General features: G+C 32.0%; 2 protein-coding genes and 1 long non-coding RNA gene across 4 annotated transcripts; 2 read left to right on the top strand and 1 right to left on the bottom strand.

The window, feature by feature from the left end:
- Positions 1-7,019: 7,019 nt before the first annotated feature.
- Positions 7,020-7,641, top strand: LOC125203868 (uncharacterized). The gene is made up of 2 exons (XR_007173449.2): positions 7,020-7,174; positions 7,274-7,641. It is a non-coding gene; the product is annotated as an uncharacterized LOC125203868 (long non-coding RNA).
- Positions 7,642-10,805: 3,164 nt separating this feature from the next.
- LOC125207618 (GDT1-like protein 5) lies at positions 10,806-14,750 on the top strand. The gene is made up of 13 exons (XM_048107027.2): positions 10,806-10,958; positions 11,057-11,125; positions 12,479-12,538; positions 12,625-12,672; positions 12,984-13,069; positions 13,174-13,210; positions 13,282-13,329; positions 13,622-13,690; positions 13,775-13,819; positions 13,904-13,965; positions 14,051-14,123; positions 14,184-14,276; positions 14,377-14,750. Exons 1-12 carry the CDS (start codon positions 10,938-10,940, stop codon positions 14,253-14,255), a joined length of 690 nt encoding a protein of 229 aa, XP_047962984.1. The 5' UTR covers positions 10,806-10,937; the 3' UTR covers positions 14,256-14,276; positions 14,377-14,750.
- Positions 14,751-16,566: 1,816 nt separating this feature from the next.
- Positions 16,567-18,891, bottom strand: LOC125204402 (Transmembrane amino acid transporter family protein). Of its 2 annotated transcripts, XM_048103060.2 has the most exons (8): positions 18,739-18,891; positions 18,514-18,653; positions 17,904-18,287; positions 17,426-17,819; positions 17,229-17,334; positions 17,045-17,136; positions 16,889-16,957; positions 16,567-16,782 (listed from the first exon to the last, which is right to left on the bottom strand). In XM_048103060.2, the coding sequence occupies exons 1-8, from the start codon at positions 18,769-18,771 to the stop codon at positions 16,684-16,686; spliced, it is 1,317 nt and encodes a 438-aa protein (XP_047959017.1). In that variant the 5' UTR covers positions 18,772-18,891; the 3' UTR covers positions 16,567-16,683. The 2 variants fall into 2 exon arrangements, 1 of the variants encoding a protein (XP_047959017.1); XR_007173563.2 differs by lacking the exon at positions 17,045-17,136 and having other exon boundaries at positions 16,601-16,782.
- Positions 18,892-21,023: the final 2,132 nt, after the last annotated feature.

The raw sequence follows: 21,023 nt of genomic DNA, 5'->3' as shown, positions 1-21,023 counted from the left end.
AAGATTAATTAACAAATATTGTATATACAAAATGCCCTTGAATTTTAAATCGGTTTTTTATTTAAACCGGTTTTCTTATCAACTAATTATTTATTTACTATATTATCCTTTTTTTATATTTGTAAAGTCAAATTACTCTCAAATTAGTAGTATATGGTATCATAAATGCAATGCAAATGATATCATAAAATTTCAATTAAACAACCCAAAACCGTTCCATAATTAGCAAGTATCATATGATTAAAAAATATAAGATTACTTAGAACTTTTAAATTTATTATTATTATTTCATTAATGATAGATTAAAAAGTTAATTACATATGTCGATATTGGTTTTTATAACTTAGAATTTGAAGAATGATTTGTTAATAAAAAGTAATTGGATATATTATCATTCCGTTGAATGATCTCCTTTGGAAATTAAGTATATGTACGTACAGTCATTTTTATAACTTAGAATAATTGTAAGAATTATTTAGTAATAAAAAATAATGGATATGAATGACTACTAAATTCCATTGGATGATAACATTTAAAAAAAGTATATGCTCATATACTCGTTTTTATAATTTAGAATTTTAAAGATGAATTATAGTAATAAAATACTTGAATGCAAATGAATATTATTATTTTGGATTTCGTGGAATGATAACACTAAGAAATTAATTATATACTCCCTCCGTTCGCGAATAAGAGTCCCGGTTCACTTTTTACCATAAATGGTAATAGGATCCCACCTTCAACTAACTCATACCACTCATATTTCTTTTAAAACTAATATATACAAGTGAGACCTCTATTCCACTAACACCCACTTTTCTTAACATTTCTTAAAACTCGTGCTGCCAAGGAATGAGACTCCTAATGGCGGACGGAGGGAGTATGCATGTAATCATTTCTATGACTTGGAATTATGATAATTATTTAGTAATTAAAATAATTGGATGTAAATGACAATTATTATTCGTTGGGATAATAACACTAAGAAATTAAGTATACACACATGCAGACATTTCTATAACTTAGAATTTTAAAGATGAATTAATAAATAATTGGATGTGAATGTATATGATTATTTCATATTTTGTTGGATGATAACACTGAGAAATAAATTATATATGCTTGTAGTCGTTTTTATAACTAGGAAGTATAATAATTATTTATTAATAAAAAATTAATTGGATGTGAAGGAATATTATTATTTCATTGGATGATAACATTAAGAAATTAAGTATATACAAATGCAATCGTTTATACTTCAAATTTTAAAGATGAATTGATAATTAAATAATTGGATGCAAATGGATATGATTATTTCGTATTTCGTTGGAGGACAACACTAAGAAACTAATTATATATGCATGTGTTCGTTTTGTAACTTGGAATTATAATAATTATTTAGTGATAAAAAATTAATTGGATGTAACTTTACTGGATGATAACATTAAGAAATTAAGTATATACACATTTAGTCATTTTTATAACTTAGAATTTTAAAGATGAATTGATAGTTAAATAATTGGATGCAAATGGATATGTTATTTCGTATTTCATTGGATGAAAACACTAAAAAATTATATATGCATGTAGAAATTTTAGTAATTATTTAGTAATAAAAAATAATTGGATATAAATAACTGTTATTATTCCATTGGACGATAACATTAACAAATTAAGTATTTACACTTGCAATCACTTTATAATCCTAAATATGATTTAATAATAAAATAATTGGATGCAAATGACTATGATTATTTCGTATTTCGTTCGATGATAACACAAAGAAATTAATTAATTATAGATACATATAGTCATTTTTATTGGTTATTTGGTTATATATAAACATAGTATTCTTTATTAATTATATAGTCAAATATTAGTATAAAATGTTGTATAGTCAAATATTGTGATATCAAGTGTGTTAAAATATTGTGAAATCAAATATGGTACAATATTATGAAATCAAATACATTTATCCATTCTTATTCAGCATTCGAAAACTATGCAATCAAAAGTCACTATTTTTTCAATTTTGCGTCTTAAAGAAAAGTCTTTTGATTTAATAAATACCACTTTTTTCAATTTCATGCACAAATAATGACCTCAATTATGATGAACAACCAATAATATAATAAATAAGAAAAATATAGACATTATCTAAAAAAAAAGAAGAAAATATACAACCATATGAATCTGAATCTCCCTTCACGTGCTCTATCCTTTTCTCATAGTTTTGTTGCAACTGCTCATTGATATACTACACGATTCAAACTATAATTTTGTTTGCAAGAGAATTTAAATTTTGAGAAAGTGAAATGGTGAATGAAGAAGAAATTACATGCACATTGATTATGAGATGTTGTCAATCATTCCTAAATGTGTAAATGTTGATTATAGAAAGCTTATTTTTTTCCTAAATGATCATTGAAGGGTAATCGTGTAATACATTAAATTAGTTAATCACCATAAGAATGAAGAATGAAGGTCGTCGATAAAGTAGTTGTTTGGCGTTTGCTATGAAAGAGAGAAGTTTAATTACAATTTGAATTAAATTTTAGTATAATGTAAATGATAATAACTTCTTAAAGTATTCAACTAAAAACAAATGAGTATATAAATGCATGGGGGGCCGGCCACGCTGTGCACTGTGCGGTGGTCCAACTCAACACCGCCTCATAAATTATGATTTAATTCAACTTTTCGCATAGCTTTCCAATTTCCATAAAAAGTTTGGCTTGTGTTGGAAACATCTCCATTTGGGTTAGGCTTTTCTTGTCAGATATGTTTCTTGTTACAGCAACTTAGTTACCTAACTCTGGGTTGGATGAGACTTTCACATTATCAGATTCTTCTTTCGATTAAATAAAGATTTCATATCATAAATAAATTTATTGATCGTATAGGGGTTAACTAATCGGATTATGTACTAGAATTTGATTATGTACAAGAAAAAGAAGTTATCTAATGTAGAATGTGTTCTCATCTTTCCAATCAAACGGCTAGTAAATCTGTTATTATTATGTGGTGGGGGAAAAGAAATGAATGGTATATAGGGTTTGATCTATTTACTTCTCTCTGCATCTTTCTAGGGTTTACTACAAGCTCTTAATTCAAGATTAATCTTAGTATTACATTTTAATTAAACTGATTAATTTATATAGGCATTTGTCTAGTATCCAAGATTCCAAAGCGGATATTCAGATGCAACTTATGTAATAATTAAGTTCTATCTTTGACAAAATCATTTACCTTAATGAAAATATTCAAGAGCTAAAAGGAAGAAAATTTCTCTTAAACCACATTAAGAAATACTAGTAGTAGATTATTTCATACTCTCTCTGTCCTTCAAAAATAATTTTTTTAAAAAAATACGAATTTTAGTACAAAATTGATAAAGTAAGAGATAGAAAGAAAAATATGTTAGTGGAAAATCAGCCCGGTCTCATTAGGGAGAAAGAAATTTCCTAAAATAGAATGTTTTTATTTTTAGGAGATGAACCAAAAAGGAAATAGTTTCTATTTATAAGGGATGGATGGAGTATAAGCAACTAGCGCGATAATGAAAATATTAATAAGATTTGAATTCGTGAATAATAACTGATAATTAGAACATGTAAATAAAGGGATATTGGCGGTGCCTAATATCACGAAACTTTCTAAAAAAAATTTCTCACAAACTTTAAACTTGACATATAATATTACGAACTTGAATAATTATGTAGCTTTTCCTATCATCGACAAAATGTCATTTAATTTGTTATTAAATCACATAAGATATAGTTATCACTGAAAAATGTTAGTGATGTGATTACAAAGAAAGCAGATGTGGTTACCCATCTTATTTTAATATAGTTGAATATTGTCACTGATAGAAATAAGTTAAAAAAAAAAAATTTGAATATTAGACGCCAATACCGTTTAAAGGGAAAATAGCGTTAGAACATAAAATTAAACTCACAAATCATATAGCCCAGAATCATTAAACACCACGCAATAATCATTTAATAACAACTTAAGTTTTTCTTTTAGTTTTTTAGTTAATAGTTTAATGAGTCCAATCAATTTTATATCAATCAGAAGATGCCACTCGATTGGCCCTTTTCTTATTCGTCATAGTCAAACTTGGACAGTCAATATGAAGCAGAACCACCCAATCTTCCTAAACCTCAGGACAGAGATATTAATTCTATTTATTAGGCCTGCAAATTTAGTCCGCAGGTTTCGGATATATCCGATCCGGATCCAATATCCGACGGATTTTGGGGACTCGAAACCCGAAATTATAGGTTCGGGTACGGGTTTGGAGAGAGAGAGAGAGAGAGAGAGAGAGAGAGAGAGAGAGAGAGAGAGAGAGAGAGAGAGGTTTTTTATGTCATTATAATAAGGATGACATTAAATGATCTTAATATGACCTCAAACCCAAATTTTATAATATGACCTAAAATTTCTTTATAATGACCCACCATGTTTTTCTTTAATTATTGACCATTAGATTGAAAAATCTCATGGTCAGGATTTGGTCTGGATTTTGTATTGAGATGCATTTTTGTATTGATTATTTTCCGGGAGATGATCAAAATAAGAATGCATTTAAATCCATAAATGCAGCCCAAATCTTGGCCCTAGAATTAGATGATCTAATGGTCAATAATTAACCCAAAACACGGAAGGTCATAATTAAGTAGTTTTAGGTCATATTATAAGATTTGGGTTTATGTCATGTTAAGATCATTTTAGGTCATGCTTTGTTAGCATGACCTAAAAATAAACTAACTATGACCTAAAAATGCCCTACGTATGACCGAGTTCTGCGTTTCTGTATTTAAATCTGGTCTTTATAGATCAAAACCCTATATATGTATATATTATAGGTTTGTGTTAAAATGACAACCCCTCTTAAAGTGACACCGTGACACCACTTATACATCAATATTATAAACGCTACACAACAATATTACAAACACTACACAACAATCTATAGATTGTTGTATAGTGTGTCAAATATTGCTGGACAAGAAAAATTGTTGTATAAAGAGCAGCAAATTGCTGGCCGAGTTTTTCAGATTTTTTTTTCTTTTTTTGCCACGTGGCAGCTTATTATTCGTCCACGTGTACAAATGATTGGCTAGGAATGGTGGTATGGTGTTATTTTAAGGGGTGGTGGCACCCTAACATGCCCCTATATATTATATAGGGTTGCGTTAGTGTGCTAACTACTTTACAGTAATAACTAATAACTTTCAATTTTGTGTATTAAAAATATCAACACAAAGACATAATTATATCAATACAACATGTAAAATTTAAATATCAACACAGAGACATAAGTTTATCAGTACAAGAAGATTGATAAATTTATGTCTCTGTGTTGATATTTTTAACATACAAAGTTGATATCAGTTATTAGTTATTACTGTAACTTAGTTAGTATTTGTTAACACACCTATATATATATATATATATATATAGCTATATATATATATATAGTCATAGGGGGAGTGATCAATTGCTAACTAATTAGTAATCTCAAACTAAGACTAAATCTTAGCCATTAGATTAGAAGATCTAGTGTTTGAAATAATCCCACATGAATTATATTTTTAATTAAGAAAATTAATAAATAAGATTAGAGGGTGTTAATGTCAATTCTCTCTCATTAAAATCATCCTAAAACTTTAAATTTACGTAACTCTTTCGATTTAGATTATTTTTTCGCAAAAAATATATCAAATTAAAGATAATTTTATAAGGATTCCAACGAGATCTCAATTGCATATGTTCTGACGACGTTCGAATGATGAAATTTGATATTTTTATTTTAGTTTTCGTAAATGTTGATAACCAGATTTTTATCAACAAATACATCAAAAAATCTCAATAAACCATGTAAAAATCTCAATAAATATGTGTTGATATTTTCTTGTACTAGTGTTGATATTGTTATGTCATATTATTGATATTTGTAATACACTATGTTGATATAACAAAACATTCACGAAAATGATCATATGATAACATAATGACGATATTACCCTTTTGTTGATATTTTGTCTATTATTTATTGAGATTCGTAAGATTTAATCTCATCCACTCATTTTAAAATCTAAGGGTGGAGATTTGGTCTTGATTTTGGATTAGGGTGCTATAAGCATTAGAATAAGACCCATAGTCATAGAATCATAATCTAGAGAAAGCTAAAAACATTAAAATTGAAGTTTAGACTTTTAATAATAGTCAATAAATAGTATTATTGTGTTATTTTTAATAATTTCTATTCTTATCACAACATAATTTATATAAAAGAATAAATATGAAATACTAATTTTGGATTTATGGGTACCCGATTAGTTAGGTTTGGGTACCCGCACCGGATATTAGGGTACCCGAATTCACATACGGGTTCGATACTGGGTATGATATTCTTGAGATTTCGGGTTCAGGTACCCACGGGTACCCGAATTTACATGCCTATTATTTATGATAAAGGTTTCGTAAAATACATTAAAATAAAGAAAGATACACTTTTTAGCATAATAAAATCGACTTAGTAACAGTGTCAAATCAACTACTCCATATTAAACCCCATATATTGGATGTTTTAGCCCATTAGTGACGTTTGGCAGTTGAATTTTACATATGACATTCCAATTCATACTATAATTTTAATAACATGGAGAAATGATGCCATTTATGATTACATATTCTGTAATAAACATTGATTAATTATCGTTGTTTGATCACATATAATAGAATACCTCAAATTCCCACTTAATTACACATTTATAAGAGTGAAAAAAATGGCACTAAACGAGTATATTTTTATCTAATTTTTGTTTTTAAGAGAGGCAAAGATTTAGGTCTATCAGTAATTCAGTAGTCAAGTTGGGAGTTGAGAGTGTGTTGGTAAATAGAAGAAAGGTGGCTGGTGCCGAAATCGTGTGATTCCAACAACCAAATTAAATACACCAATACATTCTGCTATAAATATAATACCATTCCTTTGTCTTCACTATCTTAACAAACTCAACCCTAATTCCTCCCTTCTCTCTCTCTCTCTCTCTCACACACACACACACACACACACACTTTTGAAACTATGAAAGAGAAAAACCCTCAATGCAACCTGCAGCATTGCTTAACAAAGAAGAAGAAGAAGAAACGAGTGTATACTGAGGTACATATAATATCAAGTTTTCTATTTTGAAAGAATGAAGTATATATATTTTTGCATTGATAAGTCTAATGGAAATGTTATTATTATTTTTTTGGGTAGAGATGTATGTAACAGAAGTTGGTGGAACACTCATTTGAGCAAGATAAGTTGGGCAGCTAACATGAAGAGGGAACGAGGATTTTGAGTAGTTGTGTGACCTCGACCTCGGACCTTCATCATGTTAATTAACTCATTTCCTATGTACATAAATACGTATAACTACAATACATTATATTCTCTATATGTAACTTAATACTATCATTAGTGTTTATGTACACTGATTTTAGATCCTCGGTGGTTTCAAGAAAAAGGTTGGAAAGGACTATGGTGGCCTTTTAATTGAGTCGGAGATGGGGCTTTATATGAGTGTTGATCCTTACAAAATGAAAGAATATTTATTATCATTACGAGGTTATAACTTATATGCATGGATTGATCGTGTGTATTCAAAAAACAATGTTTATTTACATTTTTGTAAAAACATACAATCATATTCTGTGCTTCATCGCATGAAATTCACATCGAATAAATTAGCTTAAAGATCAAACAAAAGAACCGAGGGAGCATAGTTAACTTTTTTTTAATAAATAAGCAAAAATTAAAAAGCTAGTGGACTCAAACTAGTAACATTCGGTATAATTAAATTCTGGAACTCACATTTAAGCATTAAAGGTAATTCCAAGATCTCGGAAGCCACCATATTTTAGAAATATCAAAAATTGAAATTTTATTGCCATACAAACTGAGGACCAATCGAAATATAAATTAAAAAATGTTCGATAATTCGAAGATTTGGGATTAAAGAAAAATACGGTAAGACTACGCATAAACGAAGAACTGAAAGAGCTTTTTCACATAAAACTATTTTTTTTTCATCTTTGTTGTATTGCAGAAAACAAAATGATGACATTATGTGTACTGTCGATTTCATTGTAAGAATGGGAAAAGGTTGTGGAAGAAAATAGGAAAGCGAAATAACGTAAAAATGGCACACTTACGGTACAACTCTGTATCTGAATTAAGAGATGCAACCTTTCTATTGGGATGCGATGGGATGGTCCATGCCATTGTAATTGGATGCTGGATCCAAATTTCAAAATAGAGTGGGACACTAAATTTTGTACCTATTTTCATATTCACTTAATTACTTGTGGGACTTCATACATACAGTAAAAGTTAAAAATCAATAATTTAGCATATATATCTTCAACAAAAACTCTGCCATTGTGGATTGGCCTAATTTTGGGTTACATAGGGTCATAGAGATAAGGCAATACATTAGGATTGCAAATTAAGTACTCCAGATGCTATGAGTCGAGCGTATTGTATTTGTTATATTACAAGCTATTTGTAGATATAACCTTCAAACTCAAGAGGTATGGAGGAGTGACATAAGACTCGTTCATCCTTAACTAAATGATTAGGGGATCGACCCCTGCTATTAAGGTATTGAGCAGCCTTACTCTTAGTCTAATAACAAAAAAAGAAAAAAAATCAATGTAAACCTTCAAGTAGTAGTTTAGGTTTCTGTTCTGGGTATAAAATAGTTAAGAGATTGCAAGTCCATGAAAAAAGAAAAGTGCAAAAAAGAATTATCGCTATAGTAGTATGAAATGGAGTATAGAAAAAATTATTTTCTCTAACAATGGATATATGATGCTAGGGTTGCGAGTGATCCTAGACAGATCGAGTCAAGCTTAGTATTATCAAACTCAAGCTCAAGCTTAGTCTTATAAAATCTAGATACAGTGAAAATTATTGAACTGTCAACTGAGATAACCAACTAACAAATGTGTAACAAACATTAACTTTGAGGAAACGACTTTAAGTACATTCACTGAGATTACTGAACCATTCAAACTAACTCTAACAAAAAAAAAAAAATCAAAGTTAGTTGGTAAAATGAATTGAAAATTATTTTCATAATCACATACAATTTCCTCATAAGTCCATGTGTGTTTCATTTACAACTTTAAAATTTCAAGTGTCTTATTGGGCCGGATTCCATCTCGCTAGTCCTATTTACCAAATAGATTATTAATGGCGGCCTTTTTAAGTTTCACTACTAATTTATTATGAATATAAGACATAAATTATATCATGTCAAACTTAGACTTTTGAGAAAGTTAGTATAAAATATTTACATAATGTATTGAATACAATATACTCCTACGTACTACTTAAAAATAGTAGTATATACTGAACTATCGAATTCAAATCGTTTAATCTACAAAATTGTTGAATCATGTTTGTTACACATTGATAGAACTAATTAAATGAATAAAATAAACCATTGACAAATATTTGATTGGAGCTCACTATTGCAGCCTCTAATAAAATTTTCAGACAAGTAGGAGCATTCAACTTTACAATCACAGGTCATCAACTTTAATTTGGACGATAACCAATGATCTTTTTAAAACATTTTCTTGGATATTAATTGCTACCATACTCTATTGATAAGTATATTAATCACCATTGCTTTCATCATGGAGTAACGAAAACGAATTTATTTTTATCTGTGTTGATTTAAAACTTTTCTATTTGATTACCTCTCTTTGATAAAATATATTAGTGATTATGTCCCTGTGCAATGTTTACATATATTTGTAATGTGACTGAGACGTGCTGCTCAATTGTTATTTGTTTTCTTTGTTGACTTGGTTTATGCATTATTATATTTTTATTAATTAAATTATTAGTTTACATAGCACGACTATACCAGCAACAATAGGCATTAATAAAAATGTGCCACGGAATGATGAGAATCCATAAATTGAGTTTGGCCAAATATTTAATGAATGAATATGCCACCCATAATTATGTTAGGATTATTTCCTCCTACTAAAAATTCGTCTTGATTTTCTTCCAACGCCCACTTCTTTTGCACCCATCAAAATCACTTTAACCAAGATATTTTTTTAAATAATATTGACCACCCATATTGTATTTTTTTAAATATTTTTGACTAATCATTCATAAGGCTAAGGTTGATGATGGATATATTAGAAAAATCGATGAATATAGACAAAAATGATTGATGGACGGAAAATTAACATTTTGCCATTTTCTGTTCATGAGGAAATTTTGCGAGTTCCAACCCTACACAAAACTCTACCCTCAATTATCACCTCTCCTTTTTCATTGCCTCATTTCATATTAAGATGTTAGTACATATTAAACCTTACAATGTCTTTAATAAGAATATAATTAAACTATACAATTGTTTGGTGAGACGTTTACTTTGTATAATAATAGAGATTAAAAAAATATAATATTGATTACTTGAATATTAAAATGATTAAGTGAACAATGTATTAACTTGGAATTAGTTTTGTCAATGCATCATCCACTCAAAGATTGCATAAAAGTGAATAATGTAATACATAAAATGATCAAAGTGAACAATGTTTATACACATGAAATCTACAATTATGATCATTAAAACTGTATAAGTTTGCATATTTAAGGGAGAAAAGTATATTGATAATGCTAATACAATGTAAAAAAATGCTAATACAAGAGTATTAAGTATTACTACATGAAAAAAATACAGTACAGTACTTAATTCGATATACCCTATATTTTGAGTAAATTGCATTTTAGACCCCCTATAAATCCTATAACATCTTCACCAGAAAAGAGTGCCTCGACCTCTCCGGAAATCTAGGCACCGCTCCTTCAATTTGTCGACGCGGCCTTCTCAGTAGGAATAGGGCGAGAAATGGATCTCTCTGTTCTTCAAGTAAAGCACTGCGCTATTTCATTTCATATAGTGTGTATTTTTTTGTTTGATTTTTGTGTTTTTTGATGGCTGATTTGCTTGTTTTGTGAATTAAACAGGGGTTCACGAAGTCGCTCGCGATGACGGTGCTGTCAGAAATCGGTGACAAAACCTTTTTCGCAGCTGCTGTAAGATTGATTCATGTGTTAACGCCAATTTTGAATCGGTGCTTATTGTTGATCAATTGTGTATGCTTGATTGCTGTTGTTTGTTGTGTTGTTAGTTTGATAGGAGTATCTTTGTTCAGTTGAGTTTGTTGGAAATGCTCTGAGCTTCTGACTTAGCAGTCTCTCTCTCCACCACCCAAAAAAGGAAAAAGCAAACAAAACAGAGATATGATTTATCTAAAATAAGAGTATTGTTTGATAATTGCAGTGATTTCGGATGATTTTGGTGGCGGTTGGTGTTATGTGTGTATTGGCAACTTCGATCTGTGCCATTCTGAATTTGTTATATAGGAAAATTCTCGTTTTCTATCGACTGAATTAGTTCTATGTAGGACCTTCTTTGTGTTTTCAAATTTGTTCTGCCAAAGTTTTGGATCCTGACAGATTCCTATTGGTTTTCTAGTTAGTTTGTTTTTGTGGTAGTTGATTGAAAAGTTATTATACATTCCTGCCGCATTCTTCTCTGTGTGTGTGCTGTTTGTACTTTGTGAAGTATGTATGCTCATGTTCTCTCTTTATGAAAATTTTGATTACTTTGCTTGGCCAGATAAACTCGATCACTGAATATAGTTTGGATTGATTTTGTAAATGGTTACTTTTTTATGGAATTTCAAGTATTACTCTTTATGTCGACTTTTAGTTTGGGAGGGGGTGTTCTAGATAGTGTGTCTAGGATTTTTCAAATACTGTAGTAAATCATATCAGAGTGGGAGAAGATGTGCATTCATGCCACACCATTGTTCTCAAAGAGTTGAATTTTTGTGCTCGATGAACTTTATTGATGCATGTAATCGTTTCCAGTAATGACTGAACAGAATTATATAAAGGCTTCAGCCAATTGTTTTTTGTTTTTTAAATGTCTTAACAGCTATGAGTGTTGTTCTCGATCCCTGTTGAGCACCATGTAATAAAAACTATATTTGCTGTTTACACCAAGTAGGACATGCAAAAGGTATTTTCTATAACCAAGAAGACTGAAACTTGAGGAGATCAGGTCAAAATCGGTTGCGGATCTTGACGTCTTTCTTTTTATCTAAATCCCTTGGCTGGTTTGGAAGTCTAGTTTTTAATTTAGGGCGGCATTTGCATTCCATTTCCATGTACAACATTTGTATTTCTTGGATCTTCATAGTATGATAGCATTGTAACTGTAGTATTGGGATGGAAGATGTTATGTCTCCCATATCACCTTCACCTAGCAAAAGACAAGTAGAATCAGTTATACTACTACATTATTTTGTTTCAGTATTTTAGTAAGATATCCTTGGCTTTGCTTGGGAATAATGATGAAATCTAATGTTAGCATTTCATCAGATCTTGGCAATGCGTCACCCTAGAAGACTTGTATTGTCAGGCTGCCTTGGAGCACTGATTGTAAGATATATTTCTCTCTGAGTTATTCCTCTTATATTTTGTTCATACACCATGTTCTTTTAAAATAAATGTTTTTTAATATTTAGGTTATGACTATTTTATCAGTTGTTGTTGGTTGGGCTACTCCAAATCTGGTAAGTAGTTTCAACTATGGATACTGCTTCTATTTGAGATACAATCAATTTTGGTATCAGACTTTGAAATACTGATAATGGTCCTTGTTCAGTTTATACTATGTTAAGAAATATGTAAAAAGCAGAAAATTAGCTTCTGGTACTCGCTGAGCTCTATTATACATATTCATATATATAAGTCATACCACTTTGCTATAATGCTTGCTGTAGTGCCAAAAAAATAAATGTTTCCTCTGTATATTCGGCAATGATGATTGATTTTTTAAGTATGTAACACAATATGACTTGTTGCTAAGCAAAATTCCTTACAGATCTCACGTAAGTGGACTCATCACATCACAACATTGTTGTTTCTCGGGTTTGGCCTGTGGTCTCTGTGGGAAGCATTTAAGGACGGGTAATGCAATGCGGTCCTTCTTTACTTGCTCTGTTTCTTGTAGAAATATATTTCACTTCAGATCCTTATTAATTAAGATTCTCAAATTGCCCTTTCTTATTCAGGGAAGCTGAAGAATTTGCTGAAGTTGAAAAAGAATTGGTTGGTTCTTCATGTTTTACAACTTGACTTACTGTGACTCAGTTAACTTATTTCGCTTTAATGATTTCTAGAATACTGATCTAAAAAGTAACAGTGGAGCAACCAAAGGGAATAACAAGGTGAGATTTTTCACTGCTATACTTTCTAGCCTACCTTGGTTTATGTTCAATTGTAAAGCGCTACCTATTATTTTTAGATGGAGTACATCTCTTCAGTCGTGTTTGAGTGAAGTAAATATTGTTATTTAAGGGTTCATATTCTTTTTATGGTTGTCTGGCATTACTGTACTACTGTTTATCGAAGTTGGTTGTGTTCAAATGATAGTTTTAACATTATTGTTGCCTGCCATTTCACAATTGACAATAACCCACTTGAATGGTTCCCCCCTCCCCCTATGCAATGGTGTTCTAGGATGCTGATGACCTGAAAAAGCAATACCGGCCCTTTCTCACTCAATTCTTTTCACCCATCTTGCTTAAGGTTCGAAGAAACACTCTCAATCAATATTCTTTAGGAACCTCTACTTATTTTTCTGAAAAACTCATTGTTCCCTTTCTCCTGCAGGCCTTTTCAATTACTTTCTTTGGAGAATTCGGTGACAAGAGTCAAGTAAATTTTTTGGAAACACTTAATTGCTATCCGCTGTTCAAGTGTCCTTCATTCTCCTTAAACAATATTCTCAATCTTTTACAGATCGCCACAGTAGGATTGGCTGCAGACGAGAATCCTTTGGGTGTTGTTCTTGGTGGAATCCTGTAAGTCTTTCAGGACCAAATATGATATCTGAATTCCCCGATACCGTGTAATGAAATTGTGTTCGACTGGTTTTCCTTGTATTAGTGGACAAGCTTTGTGCACTACGGCTGCAGTCCTGGGAGGAAAAAGTCTAGCAACTCAAATATCTGAAAAAATAGTAAGTTTCTGTATGTATAATTCCTCTCGTAATGAAACATCTAACCCACGGTTGATACAGGTCACACTCTCTGGGGGAGCTCTTTTCATTGTTTTTGGGATTCAGTCTCTTCTTTCAACGGTGGATTCGTAAAGGCTCCAAAATTACCTAAAGGCAAGCCCAAAGTGCTAGAAGTTTTCAAAATTATTACTCATATAGCAGACATAATCGTACGTTGTGCTAAAATATTGTTGCTACTGTCTTTCCTATGCAGAAGATGAAGGTAACTCATTCTGGCTAAAGACACATTTAGGCATTATATGTGGTGTTATTGTTCAACAGTTTAGGAGATGAAATGCTAGTCTTTATAGCAGTGCTACCAAATTATTCTAAGATCTAACTGATCAGAAGAGAAGTTGGAAATCATTCAAAAGTTGGAGATTGTTCTATTTTTCTCCATTTTATGAATTTTGCCTATTATCTTTCAGTGTCACCAGGATCTGCATTAGTATGACCCGATAAACATTTGATTTAGTTTCGCTGCAGTGTATCATTTTCATACATATTGAGAAAAGGAGCTTATCAGATGTGTGAATTTCGTGACTTTTCTGAGTTGGGATATTTTATTTGGTTTCTTACTTTCTTTAAGCTCTTTACTGTCTCTTATAATGTTTGATAAGTTTTTGAACTTTTATTTTTTTTCTCCGCCAAAGAGTTTGTGCGTCAGTGTGTGTGTTGCATAGCTCTTAATTTCGGAGAACCATCATTACCAGTTTCGACTAATAATGGATATTGAGTTATTGGAGAGTTAGGTAATAGAATGAGTGTTTTGTGTGTGAGAAAAGGAAGTACTCCACTTTTGTGGGTTTGAGGGAGCCATGGCATGTTAGTGCTAGTCAGTCACAGTTCCACTCTCTTTAAACCTCTCTAGTGTTGCACTAACGTGTATTATTTAGGGAATGAATGTTATGTCTATGATAGGACTTGCGACCTGAAAACTGTATGATTTTGAATGGAGTATGATAAATTTCATGTTACTTTTTGCTCCTTTTACTTTTGTTAGTATGGTAAATTTCATGTTACTTTTTGCTCCTTTTACTTTTGTTTACCAAATGGAGTATCTGTTTTTCGTAATTCCACTTTTATCTTTTATCCATGTATTTTCTATCTCTTCTTCCATTGCTTTCTTTTTGGAGTACGTTTTACTCCTACTTTTTTCCTAGCTTTATTTGTTTTCTTTTGTAAAACAACACAAGAACGAATGAAGGTTAAAGAGTCAAAAGGAGAGAGACAACAATGCCGGATTTAAAGTAAAAAATTGAAAAGTAACGTTACAACTATTGGAATGAAGACAACAAAATGAAAGAATTAAGAGCAGATTTGGTCACATCTCCTCCACAATTAGAGTCTAATTAAGAAAGGAACAGATCAGGATTTCAATAGATTGATTTCATTTTATTTGCATTTCAACACATCTCAAATAGAAGAGAATTGATTAATACAAACAAAAAAGCTGAGACCCTCGATTTTGTGGTTGGTCTCCCTCATGACTTGCTCTATGATGAATTAATTAAATATAGTTTCCAAGAAAAATAATTCTTTGGGGTACAAGTCATGGTTGGTCTCATCCCATCAAATCAAATTTAAAAAAAAAAAAAAACATAGTCCCACTTCAAACAAAAAAGGATCCTTGAGACGTCATCTCTCTGATCTAAATGACAAAAAACTTGCATAGTTACAATCCAAGTGTCTCTCTCTAGGAGTTGTTATATCTAAGTCATCAAGAATAATACTACTATCATCTATTTTTCGTGAGTGGATCAATAATATCATCTTTAATGCATATCAACTGTAGCATTTTAATTATCGAAAATATAAAAGAAATCACAGTTCCAACTTAAATAAACACTGATTCATTTGATAATGATTTAGTAAAATGTTCAATTTATTTAGAAATTACGAAGTTTTTACTACGCCTCTTGTGAAAGTAGTCTGCAGCTACATTACCCATTATTGGATCCAATCATCATAAAAATAGATTCGGCATAACAAGATCATTAATTTATTATTTTTAAAATAAAAAAAATTATCCTTCTATAATAAATCACATGTGCTGTATATAAGTATAATGTAAACTTGACACGTTTTTAATTCCTTGATAACGAACAAAAAGTCTTCTACTCTTTTACTCTTTTCTTTTTGGGTGTTTTTTAGCTCAATTTATACGGAAGTTGGGTTAAGAAAATGACCATTTACCAAATAAGAATTGAAGTGTGATTTATATTAGTATATCATAATATCCTGGTTAATGGGTAATGAGTGCAAATGTGTGTAATGCAGTGATGCTAGTTGGTGTGGGAAATTATTGTTGAATTGGATGATGATGACATCCGATCATGTCTCGTGTTTTATTTCGATTGTGGTCTTGTTGATTCAAAATAAAAAGTAGAACGACATAAATAAATTAGTACAAACTACAAATGCCCTCCTTATAGTACTTTACTTGCAAGGATAAATTCATAGAGAGGATTGTGCTAGTAATATCTCAACCTTTGCAATACATAATAACCACATTTTTAATTTATGAGTAAAATTCATAAGTTGAGGAATCAACTACAATATTTCGCAGACCGCCTACGGTTGATGCCACCATGATGAACACTCCAAAAAATATACATGCCTAAAATCCACAAGATTTAATTAGTTTTAGTACTTGTACAATAGTAGTAAGCAAATCAAATATAGAAATTAAAAGATTTTTATTTAATACTAGTAATTTGTTATACCCAATTGATAATCCAGGAGATGCTGAATCTCGGAGGTTTCATAATTTTCAGCCATATCACGCTAGGTAGCTGCAGATAATACTCAAGCAAAGTTAAATATAGAACCATCATCAACGTGTATCAACAAAATAAAATCACGAGATCAAAACAACTCACGAAATAGGAAGTTGGAGCAAAACCAAATCCACCAAAGAAACCAAGCAGATCCCCAAAAAAAGGGAATGTCACGCCAATAAATAGTGTTAAAGCTGCATGAATTACTTACTAGCTATGAACTCGGATGATCTCGAAAAAGTGTTTAGATAAGAATTAAAGAAAAATCCTGATAAAAATGACTCACCGACATAACCAGAACGAACAATAAGCCTGAGCAAGAGCCCACGCGAGATGCTTAATCTCTTCATCGTAGTTCTCTCAATGATGTCGAAAACTGGCATTGCATAAACCTACAACACCAAATAAGTACTCCTATATATTTACCTCCAATATGGAGTAGTACTTAAATCATAAGTACCATAGCAAGACATAATATAGTACCTGGTAGCTTCCAATGACATGAATAACAACCATAAGATTAGCAGTAGCAATGAGCCATGCAGGCCTATTCAGAGCAACTAGAACATTGTCAGGAACATCCTGTCCAAACGCCCAATAGCCAATTAGGGCTACCGGAAAGTAACATATTCCATTAATGAAATAGGCCAACACGGCCCCTTTCCACATCGGCACCCTCGACGGCAACTCTGGCGTAGATGGAATAGTTGCCTGAATCTCCAGCGCCACCGCATGCCCAGCGTACGCGAATGTAACCTGCCCCAAAGCATTGAACACCCGAAACATAGAATCCACCCCGCTCGTATTCTTGTACCCATAGCTCACATCCGGGGCCCGCCCTTTGGTCAGGCTCCCCACCCACGCTATACTTGAGTAGCTGCATAGGTACCATGCGTTACATCAATTTAATAATATTACAGACCAAACAGCAGAACTCATTCCAAAATGTTACAGTAATTACCAAATTGACATGATGGCGGCTGCGAGTGAGACGCCGGAGACAGAGTTGAAGTCAGGGAGCTGAGAGAGGAAGAAATGGAGGCCTCCAAAGATGCAAATCCAGTAAGATTGTCTAATTGGGGTGCAGTTGGTGCATACAATCTCCATGAAATTCTTGAGGCATTTGCCACCTGTGACCATGTACACAATGTCGCACCCGACTTGGACGATCAGCTGCTGGGGGAGCACTATCCACGGCCCCAGCCTCGGCCCGAACGCGTGCCTCCCCAGGTCATAGTACCGGTCGAATCGCACCCCAGGGACGCACTCGTGGAGCTGCGTCATCTGCCACATGGTGTGCAGTGTCACGCACCACGATAGCGCCATCACAAAGGTTCCGGGTCCCCTGTTGCAAGCAAAATATATATTAGGGCTACCCCAACTCCATTAGTCTGAGACGTTTTAGGGAGTTTCCCAAAAACAAAATTGTGAGAATTTTGCCTAGAGCGAACATTATCAGTACTAATATGGAGTTCAGATGTGCATCGACAGAATCAAATAAGCCAAAGGAACATAGTAAAACAATAAAACAATGTCAAGTTTTTGTGAGAAGTAAATAAAGTGTAGTGTACCATCCTAAGTAGGCCATGGCGTACGGAAGGCTGAGAACGCCGGCGCCGACCATGGCCGTGACGGTGTGGAAAGTGGAGTACCACCATTTTGCCTTACGGCGGGTGCCCTCTTCCGCCCATTTATCATCTGATGGAATTTCCTGTAAAGTAAAAAATCAAACTAATTAGCCATTGAAAATTTTCTCAGACAAATAAAACAGAGGAACATCATTGAAAAAGAATTACTTTAGGTTGTGGGGGAGAAGAAGAAGAACCCATTTTTGCAATGAAATTAAGCAGTGAGTGAAGTGCCAATCATCATGTATTTGTAGCGATTCATCACTTATATTATTATGGCTAAAAGTTGACACATAACCTACTTTTTGTGGTTGATGAAAAGATGAAGTTTTTTCTTTGTGGTTATAATAATGAAAAGATAGAAAAAGGGGTAGATACCAACGCATTTAACATTTTGCTATATTACTTTTTGCCAACTTATATTTGAGTAAAGGCAATTTCATCTTTATTTGGCCTCAAAACCGTATAACATACATTAACTAACTTTTCTTTGAATGTTAATCATCACTTTGGGATTATAATGTATAGATAACTTGATTATGCTAATAAAAGTATTGTACGTAATGATTAGTTTAGCACCGAGAGTGGTACAAAATTGACCAAAGATACAGGCTATCACTAATTTTATTATACTAGTTTCAGATGCATAATATTCTTATTTCTATTAAAAGGAATAATATTACTACTTACTAAATCCTTTTTAAGGACAATTTACTATATCCTTGTTGATTAAAATGAGTAAAGATGTTGTATGTATATCAAAATTAGACACTGCTGGTGAAAACTGAAAACAAATCTTACTATTAGAGATGAATTTTTAAGTTTACACGCATCAAGATATTTTCAATTTAAGCATACATTGATACATATATATGGAACAAAGGGAGAGGGAGTACTTCATTTCATTTAAATTTCAATCGAGCTAGAGATAATATGATGCATCACACTTGCAGAGCATGAATCTGAAGATTCTGAACACACTCTGCAACATGCCAACATCCAATGTCATCTCTACACTATAATTTCCATCTCAAGTGCATTCGATATGCAAAATATTGAACATACTAATTTAAAACAAAGTACTACTACTACTATATGATTATTCGACCAACTCAACTTTTAAATCATTTATTTTGGAACGTATACTACCTTATCCCCATTAAGGCCTCGTTTGGTATATAGTTAGTATAACTTATATAGTAGTAAAATTTTTTGTTAAATTATTTAGTTTTAGATGGCTAAATTATCATTAGTCACAATATTTGGTATATTAATTCAAGTATACAAATAATTTAATTTCTTGTTTGATACTACTGTACCTACGTATTTCATCTATGTTTAAATTGTCATTAGGCAATATTAGGGGTGGCAAAGTGTGCGTGTCGGGTCGTTATCGTATCGACACGATAACGACACGAACACGATAACAACAAACACGAACACGTCCCGTTAAGAAAATCTCAAACACGAACACGAACTGCTACCCTCAGACACGAACACGACACGAACTCATTAACGACACGAACCACTTCGGATCAACACGACACGATAACAACACGTATCGGAAAGTGATTAAATATTTAAATGATTTAAATGAGATATGACCGTATGAGACTATGAGAGAGTCAATTTAATAGGTATTGAAAAATGAAAATAATAGTAAGAATTAATAATATTAAAATATTATTTGTTAACGGATAACACGAACCCGACACGAAATTTTCATGTCCTTAACGGTTCGACCCGATAAGGACACGAACCCAATATGCTCTGACCCAAATCCATTAACTTCGTACTGGTTCGTGTCATGTTATCGTGTCGTGTCAAAAATTGACAGCTCTAGGCAATATCATCCCCATAAAAAAGTGATCGGGACTCCTAATGGCAGACAGAGGGAGTATATATATTTAAAATGTTTATTATTTATAATATTATAATATTATATATTTTCAAATTCTTAAATCATTGATAAATAACATTGTGTTTTTATTAAATAAATACTCGAAAATGAATAATGGCTTATTTTTCCTTACGAGTTTTGAGTTTCAACAAATACAATGCATCATTAATACTCCCTCCGTCCCGGCTAAGATGACACATTCCTTAGCCGGCACGGGATTTTAGGAGTAATTGGTTAATGTGTTTAATTGGAGAGAAAAAAGGTGGGTGGAAGTATTAAAATAGAGAGAGAAAGAAAGATGAATATTTTAATAGGGGTAGAAAAAAGTGGTTGAGTGTATTAATTGGAGAGAGAAAGTCTCCAAAAAAGGAAATGTGTCATCTTAGTTAGGACAAACTAAAAAGGTAAAAAGTGTCATCTTAAATGGGACGGATAGAGTATTTATTACTACTCCCTCCGTCCCGGCTAAGATGACACATTCCTTGGTTGACACGAGATTTTATGAGTTATTGGTTAATGTGTTTAATTGGAGAGAGAAAAGGTGGGTGTAAGT

Source organism: Salvia hispanica, chromosome 6 (genome assembly GCF_029641045.1).
Source record: "Salvia hispanica isolate PSC_SH4W2 chromosome 6, Shi_PSC_v1, whole genome shotgun sequence".
Taxonomy (NCBI): Eukaryota; Viridiplantae; Streptophyta; class Magnoliopsida; order Lamiales; family Lamiaceae; genus Salvia; species Salvia hispanica.
This window is presented reverse-complemented; position numbering and strand designations above follow the sequence as displayed.

Coding starts and splice junctions, on each gene's coding strand:
- LOC125207618 (XM_048107027.2), top strand. CDS start 10,938: ATGGATCTCTCTGTTCTTCAA. Junction 12,539..12,624: donor GCTGCCTTGGAGCACTGATT/GTAAGATATATT, acceptor TTTAATATTTAG/GTTATGACTATTTTATCAGT. Junction 13,820..13,903: donor AATTCGGTGACAAGAGTCAA/GTAAATTTTTTG, acceptor AATCTTTTACAG/ATCGCCACAGTAGGATTGGC.
- LOC125204402 (XM_048103060.2), bottom strand. CDS start 18,771: ATGGGTTCTTCTTCTTCTCCCCCACAACCTAAA. Junction 18,654..18,738: donor CTTCTCCCCCACAACCTAAA/GTAATTCTTTTT, acceptor TTTACTTTACAG/GAAATTCCATCAGATGATAA. Junction 17,820..17,903: donor GCCGCCATCATGTCAATTTG/GTAATTACTGTA, acceptor GTACCTATGCAG/CTACTCAAGTATAGCGTGGG.